The following is a 27,568-nucleotide window of genomic DNA, read 5'->3' on the forward strand; positions in this document are numbered from 1 at the left end:
TAATAGTGCTGTTCATAATTTTGTTTTCTTTACTAATTTTAATGCAAAATGCCTTGGGTATTTTCCCACCATTCCATCATAACAAAAAGAGGAGCAGGAAGGATATAGTATAATCATTTATAATCGTCTAGATCTTGCTTCCAGAATTTCTTAGTCTTCAATTGTAGTGTCTCAAGAAATCTCTGACACTATGCCAGTTCGTAGAGTCAACCCCACAGAGTTGATCCCTGGACCAGGGAGGCCCAGGGAGTTTAAATAAGCGGCTGCAAGTCACATGGCTAGCTAGGATCAGGACTCACCAGGACTGGAACCTAACTCTTACTATTTTCAATTGAACATTTAATTCATTTTCACTCGAATTTCAGAATGCCTAAGCCGACTCCTAGTTTAGGCTGGGTTTCTACCTCAGTCCAGTATGACTCTTGGAAATATATAATCTGAAAGATTCTGAGATCTTGGGATGTTTTGCAGGGAATTGTGGTCTGATTCTATGGAGAGTCTAAGAGACCTAACCCCCTCCTTGAGCATGGCCAAATTCCCCAGAAACTCAGACTCAACCTACTTTCTTCATGCTTGACTCAGGGCAGAGCTGCCGCAGCTGAAACATTCTAGAGTACACCCGCATCTCTGGTTGAATCAGGACACAGCCGAGTGGAAGAAGGGTTCAAGATCAACCATTTGTCCAAAGGGCCTTCTGTTGACACAGTCATTAACCCAGTAACATTGCAGGCCATTAGCCTCTCTTGAATTAGGTGAAAGCGAAATCCCTTCAAAACATAATTTTGCTTTACCCATAAATTTTTTTTAAATTTTGGACAAAGCTACTAAAGATTCATCATCGAATATGAATCGCAAATCAGTCCCGTGTGCTTGTGGGTTTTGTCCAAGTCTACACGGAAGGGAAACATTCTGTTTTAGAAATGTGAGTTGTATGAAATACAAATCTGCCTAGAAACTTCCTCCCAACTGCTCTGGGACTAGACAGGGCAGCCGTTGACCTTGCGATGGCGGGAGCGGGGGAAGAAAGACAAGGCCAGTCTGAGTCAGGTAACGCCCTTAGGTGAGGTCCGATCACAAGAAGTCAGATCACAAGGATAGAGAGCATTAAACATTTCTGTGCTCCACTGAGTCGGTTCCATAATAAAGTTAGAAAATGGAAGTGTGGAGGCCCCCAAATTCCACGGCCTTTAGGTTCTCGGTGCGGGCAGCTGGCAGGGAAGGGTCCGCCTGGCGCTGCCGGAGGTTAACCCATTATCCGCGACAGACCGGTAAAGTTTACCCGATTTTGCTACACAGCTGCAACACTGTGCACGGAAGTAAACTGGTTAGAAGCTAATTCAAAACTGCAAAATCCAGGCCCGCACGCAGGAGCGCCCGTCCCTTCCCGGCTAGATCTCTCCTCCGACCCGGGGAGAGGGCAGGGTCTGACTCCGCTCGGATCTGAACATCGGGTCCGCCCGCAGGACCCCACCCCGCCCTCCTCCGGCCCCGCCCCCTGCCCACCACCCCCGTCTGCCCTCCTCGAGCCCCGCCCCCGGGGGAAAGCAAACGGTCTCAGTCTTCGTCCGAGAGCTGCGAGGCTGCAGGGCTGGTACTGCAGTATACCCCGCCGCCGCCGCTTAGCCGTGCTCGGAACCCGGCCGAGGAGGCTGCAGCCGCAGCCAGGAGCCCGCAGCCCGCGCCCCGAGCCCACCGCCGCCCTCCGAGGGCGCCCCAGGCCGCGCCATGGTGAAGGTGACGTTCAACTCGGCTCTGGCCCAGAAGGAGGCCAAGAAGGGCGAGCCCAAGAGCAGCGAGGAGGCGCTCATCATCCCCCACAACGCGGTCGCCGTGGACTGCAAGGTCCGAGGGCCAGGGGGTCGGAGGAGTGGGCGCTGGGCCCGCGGGAGAGCTGCGCGGGGCCGGTGCAGCTCTGCGCCCGAAGCGGCTCGGGGCGCGGGACAGAGTCCCCGAGAGGGCCGAGCTCTCCTTTTTCTCGGGCCGCTCCCCTTGCTTGTCCGGCGCAGCTTCTTTGTAAGAAAGTGCGTGTGCGGAAAGCGGCGCCTGCCGCGGGATAGGGAGCTTGGGAGGCCTTCGGGGAGGAGGATTGGAGAGCGGTGCCGAGTGCACGGTCGTTGGTGCAGTCCGGGAATGTGCCCGGAGCCAGGACTGGGTTCGGTCGATCTGGAGACCGGCGGCGGCACGCAAAACAACAAAAACAACAGCGGAGTTTGGCACTTCTTCCCAGTATAATGTGCCTAAAATGGCTGACATCATTGCAAGCCTACACCTCCGTGTTTCTAGGCTGAACAGCCCTTGCACTAAGTCCGGCTACTGTAAAAGCCTGTTAATTTTAAAAGCATTTTCTTCTTTACCTCCTCTTTTTCCACGGCCCTTCGGTATTGGCAGGTGAACTTCACCGTGGGGTCTGGGGAGGGAGAGGGGGGCGAGGGAGCGGGCGAGAGGGGAAAGCAAGGTGACGGTCTGCTCAGAGTAGGTTCTGGCTGTTGATGTTATAATTAAAACGATTATTCCCGGTAAAGATCGCTAATTACTATGTGGATGTCTGGGTAAAACCGACAGTTGACTTTTAAATGATATCAGTATCTTTACGAGAGTCCCTTACACTAAGTGAAACTAAACGTAACAAACTTGTCTTACGTCCCTTGTAAAATTGTCCTTTATTTTACAAAATCCCCCTTTTAGCTCTAAGCAAAAAATCAGGAGAGGGACCATGGTTGTGCTAAGTTTTAGTGGTTTACAATAATTCTCATTTAAGGTATGATTGTAATTGTCTCAGAAGTTAAATAAAAAGGAAAGACTCACAGCCTCTTTCTACCAGATCTTCTTTAGGCTGCAAAATTTTAATCCTGTAGAAATTAATTGTAGAAGTTATTTATGTTGCGTAATTTTTAATTTTTTCGTTAGCATTTTTCAAGACCTGTTATAAGTAGGGTAAACTTAGTTCTAACTTTAAAAAAACTAATAATTTGTGCAAGTATGAGTAATAATCGTTGTTTTTTATATGATCTAATGGAAATTACTACTACTGGAAAACACACTGTAAAAAATGTTTGAAAATACAACATTAATCTGGATATGCCTGTGCTTATTTTTTGGAAATGTTCTAGTTAAAACAAACGTCAGGGGTTGACTTTTAAATGACTGTCTTGCCTTGAAATAGGAAGTGGACTGATTCCCTAAAAGGAATTAGAGTTTTGGTATTGGTATTGTTTTCCTGAATCCATTGTAAACCGTCTTGGTCTTAAGAGAAAATGTTTGGAATCCACAGAGGATAATTCCAGCAGCAAATTATTATCTTAGCTCTATGTTTATCTAACATTCGTTGTACCTAAAATAAGTTGATAGTCAAGTACTCAGTCATAACAGACTGAAATATGTATATAGAGATTAGATAGACTTTAATCCTATTATTTGTCTTTTAAAAAATCCTATGAACAAATATAACTCCTCCTATTAAAAAAGAGAGAGGGAGAAAGGATTGGATGATGTCACTTAAGATGGCTTTTCCCTGTTCCTGTAGTGAAGGAGATTTGAAACTCTGGACAAAAATCAGAAATAATTTTCTGGGCAGCTTTAAATCTGACTTTTGGCATTTACTGTCATTTCTGAAATGGTGACCCTGTTTTCAGATTCTCAGAATTTCTCACAATTTCACCGTATTCAAATATTATGGTCATAGCAGCAGTAAAAAAAAAGTAACCATTCATAGCTCTGTGCTATGTTTTCTGTTTCTATTTTCTCAGATCCCCATAGCCAAAGAAAAATACTGGAACAAAGCTGTGAGGGCCAGAGTCTTCCTTTGTAACCACATAGCAGTCATGGATGAATTGGCAGATACAAAATGACTAATTCTTTTTCTAGCTATAAGCTCAAAGACTTCTTAAGTGAGTGACAAAATACTGCTCTACATTAAAACTAGAATCCTTATAATCAGTCACTTAACAGTAAATGAAAACCTTACTTAATAACACATTTGTGGAAGATCTCTTAGAGCTGGGTCAGTGATTCCTTAATGTTCTCTGGCTCCTTGGGGTGACTGTGCTGGGGAACTACTGAGTTTGACTCCCTGGATTCTGCACAGAATCAGCCTTCCTGTGTTTGCCTGGGGCATTTCCTTGCCTGGTTGGTGGAGAGGATCCAGTTTAGCTAGTTGATGGGCCAGAACTCCTGAACAAGAATTTTGAGTATCTTTAACTCTCCTAGACCACGATATCCCAAAAACCATTGTTTCTCAAAATGTACTCTTAAGGATCACCTGATATCATCTGGGATTCTGGTTTAAAAATGCAGATTCTTCAGACCTTATGCCATAAGAATTCTTACCACTCCAGTCAGCTGGCTTATGTAACACGCATTCCAGTACTTTTACACTGCTCCTGTCCTTTGCTATTTCTTTAGCTCTTTTCTCACTGCTGGGTGAGGACCCTCTGGAAACAGCTCCACTGTCCCGTTTTTCAATCTTATCTTTTCAGTAGCTATTAATCCCAACAGCCATGTCTATTGATTGTATTACCTCAACTAGCTTGCTATTTATTATTCTTGCCCTACATTTTCCCCTATGTTTTGTGTAATAGAGGTGAATTTGAAATTATATGCATGTTTTATGTTAGAGGCAGCAATTCATTCATGAATGTTTGTGTTTCTACTTTGAACTTTGGAAAATTGTTATGTATATATGTAAATATCAAAGAAAATACTTAACGTCCTGAGTCGGAAGTCCCAGTTTTGTCATTACACAACTACTTGATCTTGGGCTTAAGTTTTTAGATTTCTTTATGTGTAAGATGACTGGGTAGGAGCAGATGGTCTGTAAAGGACTGTTCCAGTTTTAAAATTCTATGAAAATGCTAGAATTACATAATTATATTTGGCAGGAATCAAATTGTTTTAACTGTGAAAAAAAATAACTACCTCCTCACCCTAGCCAGACTGTTCCCTTTGTTCCTCCCCATGTTCAGCATGTTACATTCCTTCCTTATATTAAGTAGTCATGGGTCACAGAGAAAGGAGATAGATAGAGGTATTATGTAATACGCTAAATTTTCATTTTGGGTTACCTCACTGTAGAGCAGTAGTTGTCAATAACTCCTTCTTTTGTCATGCCTAATTATGAAATGCCTTTCCCGATCTCAGGCGTCGAAGAAGCTCAAGTTTGCTTCATAGGTATCCGTGCAAGTTGTTTTGCTGATAAATAGTGTTGCCTCTTCTCTGCTGTGCATCGTAGTTGTAGTTGCAGACCTCCTTAAAAGGAAAAGTAAAATGCTCGTGGAGTGGAAAAGATGGGGCAGGATGGAAGCATAAGTGAAGGACTACTAACCCAGTAAGTTCTGAGTTACCCGTCACAAAATGGCTACTTGGATCCTAACTCTTTACACTTTCTGGCATTTCTGTTTGCATAAACAGGACTGGTAATTTTGCCTTTTGGTGGCGTTGGTGTTCATTGTATTTTCTGGTTTTGGGGAGGTAGAGGGGAGAAGGAACATAAAGTATGATGACATTTACTGAAATGTTTTGATGTTTACAGAAGGGATGGGGAGCTTGGTTCCCTTTAACAAAAGTGCATATGATTACCTGGTTGTGTAACTTAGTGTCTGTAAACAACATTGGCCAGCAAACACTTTACAGTCACTGCATTTTAGTTCTTCATGAGGATATTGATGTCTGAAGTGAGAGATTAGTGCTGGGAGACAAATTAATTGCCCCTGTGCCTACCAAGTGACTTGGCAGGACCTCCTGTGTACACACGCCTCACGGGCTGCTGCAGCTGCAGAGGGTGGACAAAATTGCATGTCGTGCAGTTGGCGGTTACCTGCTTGGGGTCTTCCCAGTGTCATCTTAAACTTATTTTCTCAGGACTAGATAGAAACAAGTATATTATCCTTGGCAAAATCATAAACCTGTAAGATGTTATGGAATATAAGCTCTGCCATATAAGAGGTTTAGGTGAATAGAAGTATTATTTTAATCAGAAATATCTCTTGAAACACATGGTACAGGCCTATTTAAATTGATTTAGAATTTAACTTTAGAAGTTTTCATTATGTATTGCTAAAGCTTGATGTAAGTAAGGTGGGACATTTTATTTATTTGTTCTCTCATACCATAACTTAAATATCTGGAGTGTCTACTTAAAAGTCATTTTCTTTTTTCCAAAAGGAAAATACTTTCTGAATTCATGGTATAACTAAAACTTCTTGGACTCCTTTGTATGTTATAGTGTCAATAGAGCTAGAGCCAGAAAAATTTGTGTCTTTTCAAAATGACATCAGTGAATGCGTCCTCTTAAACTTTTCGGTAAACCTGTCACTTTTTATTAGAGTTTAGACTAAAGGAGTTAAGGACTTTGCCATCAAAGGACTTTTCAGGCCATAACTGCTGCCTGTTAAAATAAAGGATTTGACAGTGCTGAATTTCTGAATGTGGTGGTTTTTGTCAAAATGCTGTAGAAAGTAGCAACACTGGAGCTGTGTTTTCAAGAAGCTTATGTGTAGAGTTATTTCCTTGGCTCTCTTATTTTCTTGCACAGAGCTTAACAATGAAAGTTTTATACGGTAGGTAACTGAAAGTTGAAAATTAGAAATTTTATTATAGATATGACACTAAGAACATCATTAAAAGATCATTTAATTGTGATTACCCCTTTTAATCAGTATTTATGATACGTGTACTTAATAGCTTTAAAGAAATCTACAGTATAATCCTCTATTTTATGTGTTACCAACAATTGAACAAAATTGTTTTTAAACAATTGAAGTTTTTTTGAGCTCTTTAATTGATTAGAGGAAAAGAAAGAACTTAATGAAGTATTTCTATAATTCTGCCATTTGGGGGAAAAGCAAGTAAGAATAACAGACTTTTTATTCTTATGCAGAAGACTTTCAATCTTGAGTTTCAGAAATGAAAAAATTACTATTTTTATGATAGAGGGATGTTCTAATTTTTCATTTAATATTTATCTTTTAATGTTGATAAGTTTCTAGCAGTAATTATATGACTTAAAGCTAAAATATATTTGTCAGAAGAGAAATTAATGTTGAAATTAAATTTGCACAGTTTATAAATCCTAAACATTTTCAAGTTAAATATGTAGGGAGTTTATTTGGGAAATTGACACTAAATATGACGTTAGGTATTTAATACTTTAAGATTTTGAAATATTTGCATAAGCCTTTTTTGGCATAGTTGAATTTCATACTTTAAAAAATGAGAAGTTTTAATGGAGTTTTATATATTTGAATGTTTAACTTTTAATGCCAAAATTACTTTTCAAGACTTAAATGTTTTGCATAACGAGTTAAGAATAAAGCGTAAATCTTAGATTGTTTTCTCTGCTTTAAATATGATTATGATGTTTAAAATTATTTAATATAAAAACCAAAAAGGTAAGTTGCATTGTTAAGTAAATCACTTACTGCAGCGTCCAGAAGAAGAATCCTCTTTATGCTGGGAAAAATGACTTTAAGAGTTGGTCCACCGAGGTCTGCAATTTTTATTTATTTTTTTAATTTTTATTTATTTATTTACTTAAATATTTATTTATTTATTTTTGGCCAAGCCGCATGGCTTGCAGTATCTCAGTTCCCCGAGCAGGGACTGAACCTGGGCCACCATGGCAGTGAAAGCCCAGAATCCTAACCACTAGGCCACCAGCGAACTCCCTAGGTCTGCATTTCTTAAAATTCATTTTGTCAGCCAGTCTCTCTAGTATTTCTTTTCTGCTGTATATACCACGTCAGTTTTTTAAATTTTTTATTTTATAGCTTTCTCTTCAATCTATTTTACCTTGCTTTCATATTAGTGCTAGGAAAAAATTTCCCAATCCCATCTAAGGCAGTGCTAGGCATGTTAAACAGAGACGGCAAACTCAATGCTCCTGGGCCCAAGCAAATGATATAGTGAAGCTAGGCTTTTTTTTTTTTCCCCCCATATTAAACAACTTAGAATATTCTTCATTTTCATCGGAAAAAAAAAAAGGATCCAGTGTTGCTTGATCCTCCAGTTTTTAAAGGCAAGCTACAATCAGGGTTTTTATTTAAAACTTGACTTTTCAGTATTAGCAACTTATTCATACCAGAATTTCAGGCAGAAACACTGAAGACTGACACAGGCCACCATTTTACAGTCTCCTTTACAGTGGAGAGCAGGGCTGGCAAATTATGGCCCAGGTGTCCAAATTGTGGCCTGCTGCCTGTTTTTGTATATCCCATGATCTCAGAATGATTTTTTTATATTTTTAAATGGTTGGGGGAGAATAATCAATTTCTCTCGTTTGGCCTAGTTCCCTCACTCCAAAAAGGGGTATAGTTCAGGAAACCACACTGTCTACTTATTGAGAAGTCAGACTGCAGTTTGTGCTTTAGGATTTAGATCCTGTCTCTACGATTACTGTTAGTTTGGATAAATTATTCCAACTCTGTTTCTCCATCAGCTAACTGGGAAATATGATAATCTGTAAAAAATTGATCACAATGCTTGGAACAGAGTAAGACAACAGATATTAGCTGCTATTATTACTACTACATCTTTTTTTTTTTAACAATTCAAACTTTTATTTGGCACTACTACATCTTAAAGATTTCTAGAAGTAGACTTCAAGATGGTATAAAATTAATGAAGCATAGCATTTATTCATTTTGTATTGTTTTTTATAAACTAATACCTCAAACTTAACACTATTTTCACATAGTGTTAGATCCTACTGGCAAAAAGTTAATATTGTTACCTGGATCTGATAACTTGGGCAAGTCTGGAAACCTCCCAAGCCTCAGTTTCCTCATTTGTAAAATAGTATAGTGGTACCAACCTTATAGTGTTCTTGTGATGGAATTAACTGTCCCTAGTTCATAGAAACTCAATTAAATGTTAGTGCTTTTCTCCATCCCCATCTTTTAAAAGTCCCACTTCCCCCCGCCCCCATCATGCTTGTTTTGGAATATTACTTCTTGTGTTACCATTACTGCTTATCCCTACCTCACATGTCACTTACATAACAAGATTGTTGATAAATAACACCCTGTTTCCCCAAGGTATTCTAGTGAGGAGCTGTTCCTGCAATTTAAAAATCCTTAGCATTCAGTAGCTATGTCCATTTTTGTATAAAAGTATATTTCTCATTATGTAATAGATGTTGATAGAATTTTGGGTTTAATCAAAGTATTAATTTAGTTTTAAAGTGCAAATACTAGTCCTGCCCTATCTGAGGAACCCACTTTTTTTTTTTTTTTTTTTTTTTTGGAACCCACTTCTTAAATTAGTGGTTCTTAAACTTTTTGGTCTCTGGACCCCTTTGTACTCTTAAAAATTGTTGAGGACCCCAAAGAGCTTTTGATTTTTGTAGGTTGTATCTACTGATATTTACTGTATTCAAAATTAAAACAATATTTACTGATTTAAAATAATAATAAACCTATAACATGTTAACATGAATAACATTTGTAAATAATAAAAATTTACAAATAACCAATACATTTTAAGAAGAGTAAGAGCAACATTGTTTTACATTTTTGCAATGTTCTTTACTGAATAGCTTAATAGAAGACAGATTCTGCCCTCAGCCTGTTGTGGTATATCACACATTTAGCTTCTGGAAAACTCCACTGTACACTGCCCAGAGAATGAGAATGGAGGAAAAAGGTGTCTTATTTTTATTATGAAAATAGTTTTGACATTGTGTATCCCCTGAAAGGGTGCCCCTGGAGCACATTTGGAGAACTTCTACTCTAAGTACTTGCTGTTTCATGGTTTTTGTTTTCATTTGTGTTTTTTGCAATTTTAGATATTACCTACTGGCTTCCTAATATGGAAAGTGAATATTTAGCCTTTTCTATATATTTACATGGTATATACATAATCTATTCTCCTAGTATAGTTATAGTAATGTCTGGTTAAACTGATAGTCCATGGTTTTATTATAATTGACACGAAACTTACACAGAGTAAGCAGTAATGCAGTATAACTACTAGTTAATGTAGTTATACTGCATTACATTGGAGTAAGTAGTATAACTTATTTCTACTTCCTTTCTTGTACAAAACCATTTTTATTTGCCCTGAATTTGATAATTGACTTCTTGGGTCAAGGGGGAGGATTGCTTAATTTTCTTTGTATTGCTAGTTCATCCTGATACTCTCTGACAGCAGTATAATTGCCTTTTGTATCTACAAAGTTATCAGATAACTTACTGAGTTCCATATTTTTCTTGGCGATATTTCATTTGTCATTCTTCAGTCTTTCCACCCAGGCTAGTTGTATTCTAGGTATGTTGCTACACAGATGTCCTGAGAGTAATTATTATCCTGGAATTATTCTGCCTTTGCCTCCATCCTGAGTTGGATCTTATGTTTTATAAATCCAAGAAAAAGCATCTGAGCTCAATTATTTTTTTAAACTTTACTTGTCTGAGAGTCTTTACTCTGTCTTCACATTTAATTGATAATTTATCTGGGCATAAAATTCTAGGTTAGAAAAGATGGCATTGCTCCGTTATCATCTAGTCTGATGCCATTCTGATTCCTGGTTCTTTGAATATGACCAGTTTTGTTTTGTTTATCCTCTAGAAGCTTGAGATTTTTTTCCTTATGCTTTCAGCTTTCAAAATTGTTATTGACATACTTTGTTTTCTGTCATTTCCATTTTCTGGCTTAAGGTTTATTTATTTATCCCTTTACTATCACTCTGTTGAGCTTTCAGGAGGAGGTAAACATAACCATTTAACTGGAAATCAATAATAGAACTTTCAACTCAGCTGTCTTCATAGCTTTAAGACTTATTAGAATATTTTCTTTAACATTAAAAATGGGCTTAATGATAATAATAGATAATAATGGAAACTATGTGCATTTTTATTAACACCAGTTTAAGGTCAGACAGGATGACCTAAAAAGAGGCATCTTCTTGTCTCCCTTTTTAATGTTCCAAAATTTTCTTCTTCATGAGTAATTTTAGAGGCAACTCACTCGCTACCAACTTCATGGTTTTTGCTTCGTGGCTTTATTCCTCTTAGTTAGGTTCATTTTTGTAACAATATCTTGCCTTTTTCATTGATTTTGAAATGCTTATATGCTAGTGTGCCTGAGTTATTTTTCTTTATTGTTTTTCCTTCATGTGCATATGATTTTAATACTTTTTGTTATTATCCTTTGTAATTTGATGAATAATAGAGAAAAATTCTATTAATTTTGTCAACATGTTAATAATACGAACACTACTGTTGTAATGGTTAACACATAGTGCTTACTATGAGTGTGGCTCAGTTTAAGTAAATCTATTACGATAGGAGAAATCTGTAGAAACTCAGGCTAGGCTATGTCGTTTCTGGTTGGATATGAGTGTTATCCAGTTGTAACATGGTATCACGTCACTTATTACCAGAGTTAATTTGCCTAACCTATTATTTAGGTAGGTCATTGACCTAATAGCTCCATGATTTTCCTTCCCTAAGGTGCACATGGAGTCAGATGATATTCAGGCCTTATTTGGTAATACCGCACAAATAATTTTATTTAACTTCTCTGGGCCTCATTATATTTATCTGTAAAATGATGTATTGGACTAAATGAGCTTTCATGGCTGTTTCATACAGGAGCTTTTCTTTCTGAGAAGTACACTGATCACATATTCAGAGGCACCTACTACTGCATGGCCAGACCATATACTAGGGATTTAAAATTCACTAAACACTTCAACCTTCAGGAGACCCCTGGTGTAACTCAGAGAGACCAACCATGTAAACCAAATTAATCACAACCTACTTAAACATGTGTCTGTTTTCACAAGAAAACAACCCCCTGGATCCAAGGGTGAAGAGAGTGGTAGAATAAGGGAGCAAGATCAATTGACTGTTGAGTGTTGTACATGCATTTGGTGCTAGGCATAGGTTCAAAGCACTTTTTACATGTTCACTGTAGAGAGACAAATATCTCTGATCTCAAGAACTGGAATTATTTTTTCTAATAGTCATTTTGTATAACTTTCAAATTTCTAAACTTGGATGGGAGATGTAACTTTCCACATTTGAATTACTTTATGTTTTTAGAAGAATATACTTGGAATTTTCTCTGCAAAAGTTCTGCATTTTACATGGAATGACTCATTTGAATACAAATGTGTAGTTACCTCATTGAATGACATTAAAATCCAAGATTTATACAAAAATGAGTCCAGAACAGGTTTGCTTTTTTCCCCCTCTAATCTTGACACATAATTTTATGATGAATTATAGAGAAGAGCATTCCTATCATACTTAAAATTTTTAGGAAGACGGTTGATATTCTTATTAGGAACAATATGAACTCATGATTCAGCCAGTGGCAGAAGAAATCTATCTTGACCAATTTATCTATCCCTAGTAAAGGCTGTTATTAACAGTAAATATCATTTGTATATAATGCTGTTGTTTAGTCTCACCAATATGAATTGGAAAACCTGATGAAATTTCATAAAGTATTATCATTAGTACCCTTCAGTGTAGATTGAATAAACACTATATTTAAATGATGGTCATCTTTTAAAATATTAATAAGTAGGAAAAAGAATAGAAGACTTTTAAGGTATTCCTATATTAATATTCTGCTATGTACCAGATACTCTGCTTGTCCCTAATGATGTAAAAAGTGATTAAATTACAATCCAGCACTAAAAGCATTTACAGCCTGATTTTTTTTTTGTAGTTCTGGCCTATTTTTTTTTTAAACCTAGGCATGTGCTAATTTTATATAATGCCAGTAATTTGCTTCAGATTTCATATTTCTCACAGTATTTAAACGGTTATGCAATGGCTTTAAATTTTTAATTTTTTTATTCCTGTTTTGCTGCTTGTGTATCATAGGATTTGTTAACAAAAAAGGGCATTAATGAGAAATTGGTTTTGTAGACATTGTAATTTTATTTATTTTAAATTTTAAAAATATTTATTTTATTTACTTATTTTTTGGCTGCGTTGGGTCTTGGTTGCGGCATGCGGGATCTTTTGTTGTGGTGCGCGGGCTGCAGAGCGCGCAGGCTCTATAGTTGTGGCATGGGCTTAGTTGCCTCCTGGCATGTGGGATCTTAGTTCCCTGACCAGGGATCGAACTGGCGTCCCCTGCATTGCAAAACGGATTCTTAACCATTAGACCACCAGGGAAGTCCTGACATTATAATTTTAGATTAGTTTCTCTTTTTAAAAATCTCTCCCTATTCCAAGTGTAAAATAATGCAGTAACGTTAATATCCATATAATGCCAATCACTTGGAAATCTGCTCCCTTTTTGCATTTCAGACATAAGATTTCTCATGTGGACTTTCTCACCATAGTTGAGATAGTATCAATCTTACCTGAAAAGTCAAATGAGAAAATAAAATTCAGATTACTGATTTAAATGAGCAAGAGAAAATGCAAACAAATGTTTGGTGTCTTTATAGATTTTTAGCTTCTTAGCCATAGATTTTTGTGTTTTACATATAGCAGAATATATTTGGTAATGAATTAATGCTATTAATGGTGAACAGGTTGCTGGATCATGTATTCTTGTTGCTTTTTTCCATGCTGGGAAAAGATAACTAATGTAGAAGCCAGCTGAATAGAACATGTACCAGTGGTAAATGGATGGCACTGGTATCCTACATGATGGTAATCAGTTGGAACGATTGCCTGTGTAAGTTCTGTGGTTCAAAGAGTATAGTTAGGAAAACATTTTGGAAATTTTTTAAAGTAGATCTTAAATGATGACCAAGGTTTCTATTTTTGAATTCTTATTGGAATAGGAAGTCATTTTCTTTTCCTCTCCAGTAATGCCTTTTTTAATTGGCCTTTTCAGTATTTTGCTGTAGATTGCTTCTTCATTTGTTTGTTTTTTTAAGGGTGAACATATTTGAAGAGTTTATTTGTAAGCAATTTGAATTAATTTAATTTAATGAGTATATTTTAACAAAACAAGTTAAGTTTATTTCTGTGCATCAGTAAAGTATTATGAAAGGGAAAAAGAAGGAATATTAAAAAATGAAAGGTGTAGATTACTTTTTATTGGCTTTACTCCAAGAAGATACCTGTTTCAGCTTACGTTTCCCAGCTAAGTCAGATGGTGGTGGGGATAATACTAATAGCTTTCACTTATTTAGCACTTACTATTTACTGTGTGCCAAGCAGTGATCTAAATACTTCAGTTGTATTTCCTCATTTAATCCCCACACTAACCCTATGAGATTGGTGCTATTATTAATCCATTAATGATGAGGTGATTGACACAGAGAAGTTAAAATACCACTTGTCTGTTTCCCATCCTCCAAATTTTTGAGATTTCTTGTCTTCTATCAATCTTTTCATCCTTATCTTTCTTAAAAGTTTATATCTTTTTCATCTTCTTCAGCATCATTTAATGGGCTTTTAGGAAAAAACACTCTCCTTGCTCCTCATAAGTTGGGAAAGGAGAGGAATTCGAACATATTGGAGTATTAGTTACATACTGAAATTTTCAGCCTTTCTAGCTTTATACTGTTCTGTTAATTTTGACAAATACATGCACTTGTGTAATCACTGCAGTCAAGATGCAGAATATTTTCCTCACCCCAAAATGTTCTTTAATATCACTTGGTAGTCAGTCCTGAGTCTCACACCTGTCCCAGTTTTCTGTTCCTATAGTTTAACCTTTAGCCAGAACCTCATACACATGGTATTATACCGTGAGTAGTTTCTGTCATTCTCATTGTTTCTGTCTGTCCGGAGAACTGGGTGTTGTCTGGGACACCTTTTATTCCCGTAGCTCTTGGACTGTGGTTTTTCTGAGCTTGTCCAATCCCAGCTTCTCTCTGTCACCATTTTTGGTTTGCTTATGCCATTCATGCTTGGATTTGTTCTTTGCAAAAGAATACCTGTTCTGTCACTTAAAGGATTCAGCTGCTTTATTCACCATATTAATCCAGTCTCTAAAACCCAGAACTCAAAATCCTTTTATATGGAGAAGTAGTTTAAAATTAGGTTCTCAGAAGGAAGCATACCCAGTCATAGCTGGAAATGAAGATCAAGGTTCAAAACCAAGCAACACTGTAGAAAAGTACTTGGTATGTTTGGTCTTCACTAGGAAGAAAAATGATGAGGGAGGAGTTGAGAAAACTAGAACATTGATGAGAAATCTGTGAAAATTTGAATTATTATATATATTTTTAATGTTGGCAGCTAATTCTGTATTTTGTAAAACAGTGTACAGGCCAAACAACACATCCATGGGCAGCTGGCCTGTGCATCCCCTATTTATTAATATTACTGAATGTGTTTTAAAAAGTACATATTTCTAAATAAATCTATTTCTGAAGGTTCAGTAGCTTATGTTACTCTGAGTTGAATAAATTATATTGGTCCTTTTCTGTATTTCTGTTTTTAGATACAAAGTGTTTTATGCCATCTCTTTTTTTCTTTTTCTTTTTTGTAACACGATTTTTCACCCTAAGAGATATTTTCCTCTTTAGTATTCTGGTTCCTAAAGTGGTGTTGTTGCATTTGCTCTAATAATGCAAAATAGTATGTCTGGGAGCTCTGAAAAAGTGTCTCTTCATTCATTCTACAAAGAAGGCTTACATAGAGATGCCAGAGGACTTGAAGTGTGAGTTGTTAGTATGGGCACAGAATAAAAATTATATGAAAACCCTTGCATTTTGTCTGAGTTAAGTTTATAATTGAAGCACATTTACTGAAGCCTCTTAGGGAACTGATTGAGGTGACCTAGTTCTTAACTAATTGAAGTACCAGAACAGAATTTACTCTTCATTTTGCTTAAGATATAATTGGTTAAGTAATTTTATTATCATATGATAAGATTTATTCGAACCAGAAATTAGTACAGTGCAAGAGTGAGAATGCTTTTGAAGCCGCTTCTTTCTGTACCTACTGTTGAGGGGTGATTATAGGCCAGTGTGTGCTTCAGCGTCTTCATTTATAAACTGGGGTAAAAACTTGAGGTTTTAGGAAGATTAATGAGGTGATAATTGTACAGCACCTGTGGGAGTTCTTTTACCTTATCAGCATCATTTAAGGTGCACCAGTTTTATTGCAGTACGAGGGGAGGAAATGTCTATGACTTGTTTTAAATTAGGTCAAGTAAAGTTATATATCCCAGTGAAGTTGCTCTTGTTCATGAGTGGTTTTCCTTTTTCTTATGATTTTTGTTGTTAATTATGAAATAATCCAAGCATATAAAAACAAAGAATTTGTAGTACCATTTATATGTTTTTTTCCTTTTATGTTTTTTAAGTCTTCAATATATGGTGTTTATTTTTTTATTATTATTTATTATTATTATATTTTTTATTATTTTTTTGCGTTAGCATTATATTTCTGAGATTAATCTCAAAATCAACAGTGCTAGTTGGTTTCATTTAGACTTTAATTATATGAACCCATAATACTTTATTCTTTACTTGTGGACATTAGGTTATTTCCAATTTTTTTTCTTAATGACCATTCTGCAGTAATCATTATTGAGTCTCTTTTTTGTACAAAAGTGTTTATCTAGGGTTATGTTATTAGGAATGGAATTACTGGGTCATAAGATATATGTATCTTTAATTGTATTAGGTACTGCCAAATTGTTATTCAAAACATTTGTACCAGCTCCTTTCTACTGTGCGAAAGTCCTCAGTTCCCATTGTTCCACACTTTCTCCAGCATTTGGTGTTGTTAGACTTTCTTTCATTGCCTAGTATATAGGAACTCAGTTGGTATTTTTTTCTCTCATTCCCCATATTAAAATAAAATTTACTTGCAGTAAAATGTACCTATTTTATGTGTACAGTTTGATTGAATTTATGGTCATTGTATAAAGTCATGTATCCACCACCATAATCAAGATATGAAACATTTCCATCACCCTAAAAAATTTCCTCATACTTCTTCCATCTTCCTTTCACCGTGACAGCCACTAAGCTGTTTTTTGTCATTATAGTTTTTCCTTTTCATAGGTAGTCTTCTGTGTTGGAGTTTTTTTTCACTATAGTGTTTTTGAGATTCAGTATGAATATACTACACTTTATTTATCCATTCATCAGTTAGTGGATAGTTGTGTGGTTTCTGGTTTGGGGCTATTATGAATAATGATGCTAGGACTATTTATGTGTAAATCTTTGACTCAGTTGATTTTTAATTACCGATCTTCAGCAATTTTGCTGAACTCTTAAGTAGTTTGAATAATGTGACTTTCTCAGATTTTCTACATAGACAGATATCATTTAACATAATCACAGCTTTGTATTCTTTTTTCTAATCTTTTAATCAGTTCATGTTCTATCATTTGTGTACTACCTAGGATCTCTAGTACAATGTTGAATGAAAACAAAGAATCAGTTTTAGTGGGCATTCTCATATTCCTGACTTGAAAGGGTATGGTTTAATTCTGAAGTTTCACCATTAAATATGAGGTTTGCTGTAGATTTTTGATCATTACCCTTCACATTAAAGAATTTCACCTCTTCTGGTTTGCAAAGAGGCTTTATTATGAATGGGAGTTACAATTTATCAAATGCATTTTCTACATATTTTGAGATGGTCATGTGGGGTTTTCCTTAAATCTTAACATGTGGCTTTTTTCTCTAAGTATACGCTTTCAAGTTTTAAAATTTAATCATTTAAAATGCATTTTAAAATCACTTAGGTTAACAACATTTCTATCTTGAATATACTTTAATCCCTTCTCTGTGACTCAGACTGTAACAAGGAATGTCATTTATTTGTCATGCATACTGTTAATTTTGACTGTAAATTGCTTAAGATTTCAACCATGTCTTAATCACGTTTGAATTTCCCACAGGATCTAGCACAGTACATTGCAAATAACAGGCCCTTAATGTTGAACTGGGCTGTGTGCTTAGGGCTACTATTCTTTGCTAAAGAGCCACAGTCTCCTGTGCCTCATAAATTCTTACGTTGCCCCCACCTTTCATTGTCATGCTGGCTGCTGATGTGTAACTTTGGGGTCATTAAAAAAATAAATAACCAAGCTTTTAACATTTTTTCTACATTCTACTCCCTCGTCAAATATTAGTTGAGTGCCAACTAAGTGCCACGGTTGGCTTGGTGCTACCATACTAACCTTATAGAAATTTAGAGAAAACAAGAGATTAGACAGACTTTGAAGACCTGATACCTCTTTTATGAAACAGATGATAGTGGTGCGTGGACTTTGGGTCTGTAATTTGGAGATTCAGACTCTTCTTCCCTGATTCTTAAGCCATGGTTCACGTGGTTGAGGTGCTGAACAAATGACCTGTGAGTACATAAGGTATTTTATAAGTTAGATTCTCTTGAGAAATTTAAAATTTTTGTTTTATTGTCATAGTCCTGAGATGTGATTTTTGAATGAACATGAGAATTCAGACTCCATAGCATGTTACACAAAGTCCCGTTGTGACCTGCCCTAGTAACCTCTCCATTCTCGCCCCTGTACCCCTCACCACCATACTGGGCACTCCAGCCATACCTACCACATGTGACCCGTGGAATGTCATGCATTCTGGCCCCATGATTTTATTCATTCTTTGCCTTACACATAATGCCCCTTCACTCTGTCTTCTGCATGGGTAAAAAGTATTCGTCCTTCATTCTTCTCCAGTATTTTCTCCCCTGGGAAGTCTTCTCCCAATCAGCCCTTCTTCTGTGCTTTCTACATTCTCCTGTTAGAGCCTATGGCATATTTATGTTTTTTGTATATTTGTTTTCCAGGCTGATCTGAGCGATCTCTTTCTTGGCAGAGGCTACATGCCCAGCCCTAGCACAGCTCTTGGCACACAGTAGACGTTTATAATTTATTCTTGAAAATATTGTTTGTTGACCTGCTAAAAATGGTAGAGCAAAAGGCCTGGACACTGTTATCAGTTTAACCTTCGGGGCTGCATATTCTTTTACGAGGGTCTGCCCATGCTCTCTGGCTATCCCTTCAAGTGCTGCGAGTGAAGAGAGCCTGCCAAACGGGCGTGTTGTACACACATTTGGCTATCTCAGCAGCTGATACCAAATGTTTAGAAATGACTGTTTCCATCTGTCATTCTCGTCTCCCCACCCTGCCTCCACCCTAAAATTAATTATGCTAGGAACTGTTTCTCATTTCAGACAAGGGCTCGAGCAAAACACTACATGTACTTTATCATTCAGGTTTCATAATACCTTATGACTCCTGTGGAATTCTTGTAACTTTCTGTTCACAGATGGGTATCTTGTATGGCTTGATAAATTCCTCTAGGTTTATTCTCAGTACGCACTACTTCCTTGCAGTGTACTTGTTGTCTTGAGTATACATACCATACATTGACAGGTATGCCTAGCAAAGTGTGATGCTCTCACAGTGTTTGAGCCAATCCTTAGATTGAATGGCATTTTTTCTACAGTGTTAAATTCTGTGTTTAAACCTCATCCAACCCGAGCGCCTTAAATTGTTCTTGGTTGGCTGGGACATCTGGGCTTGGGCTTTTCCCCGGTGGTATCAAGTTAAAATTCCTTATCTTAGAATTGAAAACATAACCTTAGCTTTCATTCTTTCCTCACTGAATTCTTGCTTCAGCCGTATCCAGCATTGTTCCTACAGGTTTTCTTCCTAACGTTTGTTATATCCTATTTATCTATGGAGGTGTAGGTCAAGTCTACTTTCTCCCTTAATCCCATATTGAGTTTTCCAAGTAAAGGATAGAGTTATAGACTTGAAGGGCTGTACACACGTACTACTTACTAGATCATCTTTTATTATGTTGGTTTCAAGTCAATTGGAGCCTTTCTTTTGCTGTCTGTACTATTTCTTGAGCCACTGGTTATATAACACCAGCAGCTGATCTCATTTGTTTGTCAGCTCTTTGCACATGAACATGGGCACAAATAAGAAATTAGCTATAACTCTGAAGCGACAGTAGAGGGCCTGAGTTAGAAGGGCAAGGAGTGTACCTGACTGAATATCCTGACCCTAGATGATGTTCCAGTGCTAAATGATTTCCTTGAGGGGGGTCAAAATCAGAATTCTAACAATTGTGTGCTAGTTGTATGTCTCTTGACTTAATAAGTTTTTTTTACTAAATCTTTCCTCAGTTTTCTACTGCTTCTACTGATACCTTAAAAATGAAGAACTTTGTTAAACTGGGATTCTTTAGGGTAGAGCAGTGGAATTACAGGATTATTTTAAATACATTTGTCCTACTTTTTTGAGATTCCAATTGTTTAAAGAATCTGTTTAATATTACTTGGTCTGTCCCCAGTTTTCCTGTAAATTTTTCTTATGTTTGGTTAGGAATGGCTTTGTACCTAGTATGAAATACTAATTACCTGCAGCAGGCTAACACATAATTTTATAAATAATCTCATATACCCTGACATTGTAATACACAAGACTCAGCACCATAATTTTGCACGACAAAGTTGTATTGTAGCCTCTTCTGAATTTTTAAATATTAGAAGATAGTTTAATCACTAAAAGTTAGGCACAGAAAATAGAAATTGTGGAGTATGTAATTTATTGCTCTAGAGATATGGGTGGCAGGTGGGGTATTGAAAGTTAGAAGAAGGAACTCTCCCAAAAGACTGGCGTCTCAGCTCAGGAGGCATTGGGCTGGGTCCTGGTACCACCACTTAATCATTCCTGGGTGGATTTTGATTAGAGACCTGACTCCTTTGGTCTTTATATCTTTGTTTATAAGATGATAATTATTAAGGTTTCTTTCAGGCTTGACATTTCTGTGATTCTGACTGGAGATAAGATATTGATCATCAGTCTTTTTCATATTTTAGGACCCAGATGAAGTGGTACCAGTTGGCCAAAGAAGAGCCTGGTGTTGGTGCATGTGCTTTGGACTAGCCTTTATGCTTGCAGGTGTCATTCTAGGAGGAGCATACCTGTACAAATATTTTGCACTTCAAGTAAGTGGGAAAATGCTAGGGACATTTTTGCCTTTCCTTCACATGTATTAGAGAATTGGCCCAAACCTGTTCTAAGCCTGTGCTTTTTTGTCTGTGGCCTTTAGTCAGAGTGGTGGTCCTATTTTACAGTTATGTTAAAAAGTCTCCTGAGCATAAGTTTGCTGAACCTATTAGATGGTCACTAAAAGCAGAATAACATTGTTTTGCTGACTAAAGGGTATAGATTGCTGAATGATTTTTCAAAATTGACTAACCCTCAATTTTCCTACCATAATTAATAGCTAAGTTATAGTATTTTCAATTGCCAGTTGAATAGATACACCAGCCTCAAATGTCATATTGATAAACTATAATTTGATAGACATTTTGGGCTTCCCCACAATAGCCTTTTGCTCCTGGGCCCAGAGTATAGTGGTTCCACTTCTCTCTGCCTCTTCCCCAGTCATTGGTTTCTCTTAAGACTGTGATTTCAGCAATAATGATAAAGTAATTTAGGATAAAAGTTGTTTATAATTTATTACAGAATAGTAATCCCAGTGGATTAAGACATCTTTTTCTTCTGATTACAATGATTATGATTTATGATCTCTGTTTTGTGATATATTTCTCTGACAATAATTCAGTATGTTTACTTCTTTTAACATACCAGAGTTTGGAGAAACTGTTGACAAATAGATTTTATTTAGAAAATGAAATATTCTACAGAGGATGTGTAAATTTTGTGCTCATTTTCTCTATTTTTTGAGATAATGGCATGTTGATAGATATTAGTGAAATACTAGTCATCTTTCTAATGCAATTTTTTACAAGAAATGTATTTTTTTTTTTTTTTTTTTTTTTTGCGGTACGTGGGCCTCTCACTGTTGTGGCCTCTCCCGTTGCGGAGCATGGGCTCCGGACGCACAGGCTCAGCGACCATGGCTTACGGGCCCAGCCGCTCAGCGGCATGTGGGATCCTCCCGGACCGGGGCACGAACCCGCGTCCCCTGCATCGGCAGGCGGACTCTCAACCACTGAGCCACCAGGGAAGCCCAAGAAATGTATTTTTATATAAAAGAAGTCATTTGCGATTCCACTGTCCAGAGATATTTGTTGACCTAACATTTTGTTATATGCTCCTAATCTTTATTATATATGCATACTTTAAAAAAATCTTTATAATGATTTGCTATAATCTGATATTTTCCACTTAATTGTGATATATTTTAAGGCAAAATCAGAACTACTTGTATGCCTGTGGAAATTTCAGAAAAACTATCCCTCTTTTGGCTAATGAGAGAAAACTCATGTAATCAGTGAATCACATCAAAAAGTTTTAGAAGTATGTTCTTTCAGAAAAACATTACTGGTTTCTGAATATATTCTTTTATAAAAATAAGGCTTACAGGTAGAAATAGGCCTGTGTGTTTCTTCAAATTTACGTGTCACCAGATGGATAATTGCTTTTATATTCTGTTTTTGTCGAACACAAAAAGTAAAGGAGAAATCAGCTGCTTTTCTCCATCTGAAACTGGTTTTTTACAGTACTTTAAAACCAGATCTTAAAGAACGTGTTAACGCTGTAATTAAACTGTCTGACTTGTCATCTAAAAGTAAGAGTTTGCAAGCAAAATGCTATGTAGGTAAAGGTGGCAGCTTAAGTAATACTTACATTTAAAAACCTGTCTTCCACTGAATTGCTGAAATAGTGTTTAAACTCTCTGTAGCCAGATGACGTCTACTACTGTGGAATAAAGTACATCAAAGATGATGTCATCTTAAATGAGCCTTCTGCAGATGCCCCAGCTGCTCGCTACCAGACCATTGAGGAAAATATTAAGATCTTTGAGGAAGATGAGGTTGAATTCATCAGCGTGCCTGTCCCAGAGTTTGCAGATAGTGATCCTGCCAACATTGTTCATGATTTTAACAAGGTGAGCCAGGTGCCCTGAACTGAAAAAAGAATGCAAGTTCCTTAATTGATGCTTTTGTAGTTTCATTTTCAGTATTTGCTGATTTATTCTGTTTATGGTTTACTTACTCTTTACTTTTTTAAAAAAGGGCCTTGGGTTTCTTCTGCCCTGCAAGATAAACTCCAACATTTGATGGGCTTTCTGTCTGAAGCAGACCCTCAGTGAACCTACCTGTCTTCCCCTTGCCTTGTCTGTCTTAATACACACCATATGCTGTTCTTCCTTTGCTGCTAAATTGCTTTTAGAAATCTAAATGTTTACATGGTTTAGTTTAACTCATTTTAATCCTCAAAACCATCCTATGAGGTAGTCTTTCTCAATCAGGTTTCTCATCTGAACCGCAAGAACACAAAATCATTTAATTGACTTAGTTCTCTATGGATGGTAGTAACTAGTTAGTACTATTCTAGATGCATAGGAGAGAAGTTAATTTTTATATACAATAGATGGATGCCTTGGAGGGCATTAGGGTTTATAAGTGAGGGACCTGGGGACTAAGGCTCTTAATCAGGTGATAGTTTATTTGAGTTAATTTTAATAGTTTGTTATCTGATAAGAACTGTATTTACTAGTAGCAAAATTTCCTCTCCCATTTCTATTTCCATTCCTACCCCACCAAATTCTTGATTTGTTGAAATGCAAGTGATTTACACATTCTAATAGTACAAGTTATTCTTAAAAATCCAGTTGCTGCCTGTCTGTATATTGGTAATATTTGTACATTAATCTAATGAAAATATTATCTTTTTCTTCCCAGAAACTCACAGCCTATTTAGATCTTAACCTGGATAAATGCTATGTGATTCCTCTGAACACTTCCATTGTTATGCCACCCAGGAACCTATTGGAGTTACTTATTAACATAAAGGTATAAAACTTTCAAATACTTCTTATTATTGATGCTGTTACAGCATCTTGGAATTCCTTGTTGAGAAATTAGCCCTATAGGAGCCCATCTTACTGACAGTATGGCTAATAAGCATTTTACAACGAGGAACTAAGACTTGTGGTTTCCGGTTTTTTCCTTGTCTCTTTTCTTTTAGTACTTTATATTTTGAAATTAAAATGTAATTTCTAAAATTATATTTTTTTCCTAAAGGGCCAGAGAATAAATCATAGGCTTTTAAAAAATAAGATCTGTGTTGCAACTAATCAATTTTGATGCCATAGACAATATGTAAACAAATGGGCACAACTATATTCCAATAAAACTTTTATTTATAGAAAGAGATGGTGGGTAGTAGTTTGCCAATCTCTGTTCTGTACTATAATGTCTAAGAATTTTGTCTGCTTTCCTTGTCTGTTCAATGTATGTTTTGAGATATCTGGGTAATATATTCTTTTCCAAATGTAGGCTGGGACATATTTGCCTCAGTCATATCTGATTCATGAACACATGGTCATCACTGATCGCATTGAAAACATTGATCACCTGGGTTTCTATATTTATCGACTGTGCCATGACAAGGAAACTTACAAACTGCAACGCAGAGAAACCATTAAAGGTAATACTTTCTAATGTTAAAATGTTGGCAAAAAAGTTTTTTTCACTTTATTGTGTTAAATTAGATTTAGATGTAAGCTAGGCATTGTTACCAATACAATTGCCGTGAGTGAGAAAATAAAACTATATTGTACATTGTATAGTATTTCTAGATTTCTGAAGAATCATCTTAATTCTAAATCTACTCTTTTCAGATAGAATAGATGAATGTGAAATGTCATTTCCTTGAGGTGCTCTTACCTCACTTTGCATATGGCCACCCAGTCCACCTTTCCATCCTACCCCTTTGGTTGAGCTGTACTGTGCAAGGGTTCTGCTTATCCAGAGGGTCTCTAAAGTAGCTCTTCGTTTGTATGCTCAGGGATCTAGGTTCTAAGCAGAGTTTGCCTTTTGGATCACATTGAAGATAACCACAGTCAGGTTAGTTCGAAAGGAATTTGGCTGAAGAATTAAGAGCATTGACACAACTAATGTAGCTTTGCCAAATCACTTCACCTTTGTTTTCTCACGTGATGACATTATCTCCCCATTTTTTTCAAGATCATTGTAAAAATAAAATGAAAGTACACGTGACAGAGCTTTAGAAAGTAAGGAGTGCCATGCAGATACACTATGGTGTGATTTCTTTGAAATTGTGGCACCTAGTTAAAGTGCATTCCTGGCTTTTTGTTAGCACTTTTGATAATACTGTTCCTCCCACATTGGGCTGGTGAGTCACCTGAAGCCTGCTGCTTGATTTCTTTCATTTTAAAATGATCTTATGGTTCATAGTTTTTTTTAGAGTCATAATTTTACATATAATACAATTCACCCTTTTTAGTGTGTAGTTCTGACTTTCAGCAAATCACCACCACAGTCAAGATATAGAACATTTCCACTACCTTCAAGGTCATAAATTTATATGTATGGCATTATTATTGTTACTAGCATCTGTTAAGATACTTAGTTTAGAAAAGAGGGAAATTATTTTCTGCAGTGTTAAATCTACTTCTGCAGTGTTAAAAAAATCAAACTATAGAAGTTAATGGAATATAGAGTAAAATATTTTATATGTCTAAATAATAACTGTGAAAATTAACATGAATATTTATTACTGAAGAATCAGAAATTTAAAAAATTTTCCCTTCCAAACAGGTATTCAGAAACGCGAAGTCAGCAACTGTGCTATGATTCGGCATTTTGAAAACAAATTTGCTGTGGAAACTTTAATTTGTTCTTGAACAGGCAAGAAAAACATTATGGAGAAAAATTTAACACCACAGCATAACCCCACCCTTTGTATTTTGTGCAGTGATTATTTTTTAAAATCTTCTTTCATGTAAGTAGAACACAGGGCTTCACTGTTTTTCATCTCATTAACTCAATTAAAACCATTATCTTTAAAAACTCTTTTTTTCTTTCCAAGTGTGGTGTCTTTTATCTTGAATTAGTAGTTGTATGAAGTCATAGGTAATAGTACACTTCACCGTAGATCTTAGGAAGAGTTTAAATTTCATTAGTTCATTTATCCAGATTTTTATGTTTTAATTATGCATTTTCAAGAGGAGGGGTTATCTAATAATCATATATATGCATACGTAAAAATGGACCACAGTGACTTATTTGTAGTTGTTGCCCTGCTACTTAGTTTGTTAGAGCATTTGAGCACACGTTTTAATTTTCCTCTAATTAAAATGTGTAGTATTTTCAGTGTCATATTTAACTATTTAGAGTATGATTTCCACCTTGATGTTTTAATATCCTAGGCATCTGGTATAATAATATTTTAGAAAATGTTTGGAATTTAAGAAATAACTTGTATTACTAATTTGTATAATCTATACCTGTGCAATGGAATATAAATATCACAAAGTTGTTTGACTAAAGGACTGTGTGTTGTTTTTCCCACATAATAAAACCAAAGAGTAATTTGGTTCTTCATATCTTCAGATAAAGAAACTATTTCTTAAAAATCCAGTTCTCTATATACAGTGGGTAAAGTCAAAGTTTTTTTTAAAAAATAAAAAACTTTTAAAGTAACTACATTCTTCATGGATGCTATTAAAGTAACATTTAAGACTCAACCTTGAAAGATGCTGTTTAAACATTTTAGAATAATGCTTTTGTATTTAATGGAAGGGCTGTCATTAAACCTGAACTTTCCAAGGAACATAAAGTGCTTTCTTGAGAATGTCTTCTCACAAATGGAGCATTTTGAGTTATAGTGGCGATTCTTATATTTCTAAGGTAGTTTCCTATCTGAAATAATTTAGAATCCACCCCTATTTAAAATATCTAAGAGTAATTTCACTGTAAATTCCTGAGACAAATTCCAATTCTGAATTTAAGAAGTCAGAATTTTTAAAGCATCACAAACCCATAAAGGATTTAGTCTAGGAACCAGTTCTGATCTAACAAGAATATTATTTGATTCCTGGCTCTTGGTTTCTTTTTAGTAATACTGTAAAAGCTTTAGGCTGGCTAGTCAGGTATTCAGAGATTGAGGATTTGTTTTAGAAGAGAATATATTCTAATAAAATAAGAATTGCTTTTCCTTACCTTCAGGGCTCTGAAATTTCATAGTTTTTATGGGCTATGAACAATTAGGAGCACATTATTAATGCATTCAGCAGATACTTGCTGAGCATCCTTTATATGCCCGGGACATGGCATGAAGCACTGAAGGGTATACCTGTGAAGAAGAAAGACAACTGCTGCCTTAGTGGAAACTCACAGTCTAGTGAAAGGGACTGATGAATAACCAACTAATTACAATACAGTTGTGATTGGTACTGTAATGGGGAAGAATGGGTCCAGGAGCTTTGGGAGCCTTTATGAGGGACAGTGAGATTTTTGGAATGTGAAGTGCATGGGACCAGGTAATAGAGGACCTTTTATGCCATCTTGAGGACTTCCTTCAATAGGTCATGGACTGCTATTGAAGGTTTATATTTTGGAAGGTTGTATTTTAGTTTCTGTTTTCCTACGGATAATAGTAATGCTCTATTCGTTAGGACAGATGAACTGCTATAACAATCTTAACATCTCAGTGACTTCAAACAGTAGGATTTTGTCTGTTTTCATCATTATTTCAATGTGGCAAGAAGTCTCCCAGGGACTCACACTTGCTCATCTTTTAACAATGCCAGCTTTGAATCCTCAAACTTGCCCTGGAAGGGGAGGAGCTAGGATGCTAAATCCTGCAGGGGTTTATAGGCAGGGCTGAAAGGCACACCTCACTTCTCCCCATTTCCATTGGCCAGAAGCTT

The 27,568-nt window shown here is 36.4% G+C and overlaps 1 protein-coding gene across 1 annotated transcript; it reads left to right on the forward strand.

The window, feature by feature from the left end:
• Positions 1-1,710: 1,710 nt before the first annotated feature.
• Positions 1,711-26,185, forward strand: ITM2B (integral membrane protein 2B). Its single transcript, XM_079721827.1, has 6 exons — positions 1,711-1,842; positions 20,736-20,864; positions 22,571-22,777; positions 23,574-23,684; positions 24,171-24,321; positions 25,455-26,185. Exons 1-6 carry the CDS (start codon positions 1,726-1,728, stop codon positions 25,538-25,540), a joined length of 801 nt encoding a protein of 266 aa, XP_079577953.1. The 5' UTR covers positions 1,711-1,725; the 3' UTR covers positions 25,541-26,185.
• Positions 26,186-27,568: the final 1,383 nt, after the last annotated feature.

This window comes from Hyperoodon ampullatus, assembly GCF_949752795.1.
Source record: "Hyperoodon ampullatus genome assembly, chromosome: 16".
NCBI lineage: Eukaryota > Metazoa > Chordata > Mammalia > Artiodactyla > Ziphiidae > Hyperoodon > Hyperoodon ampullatus.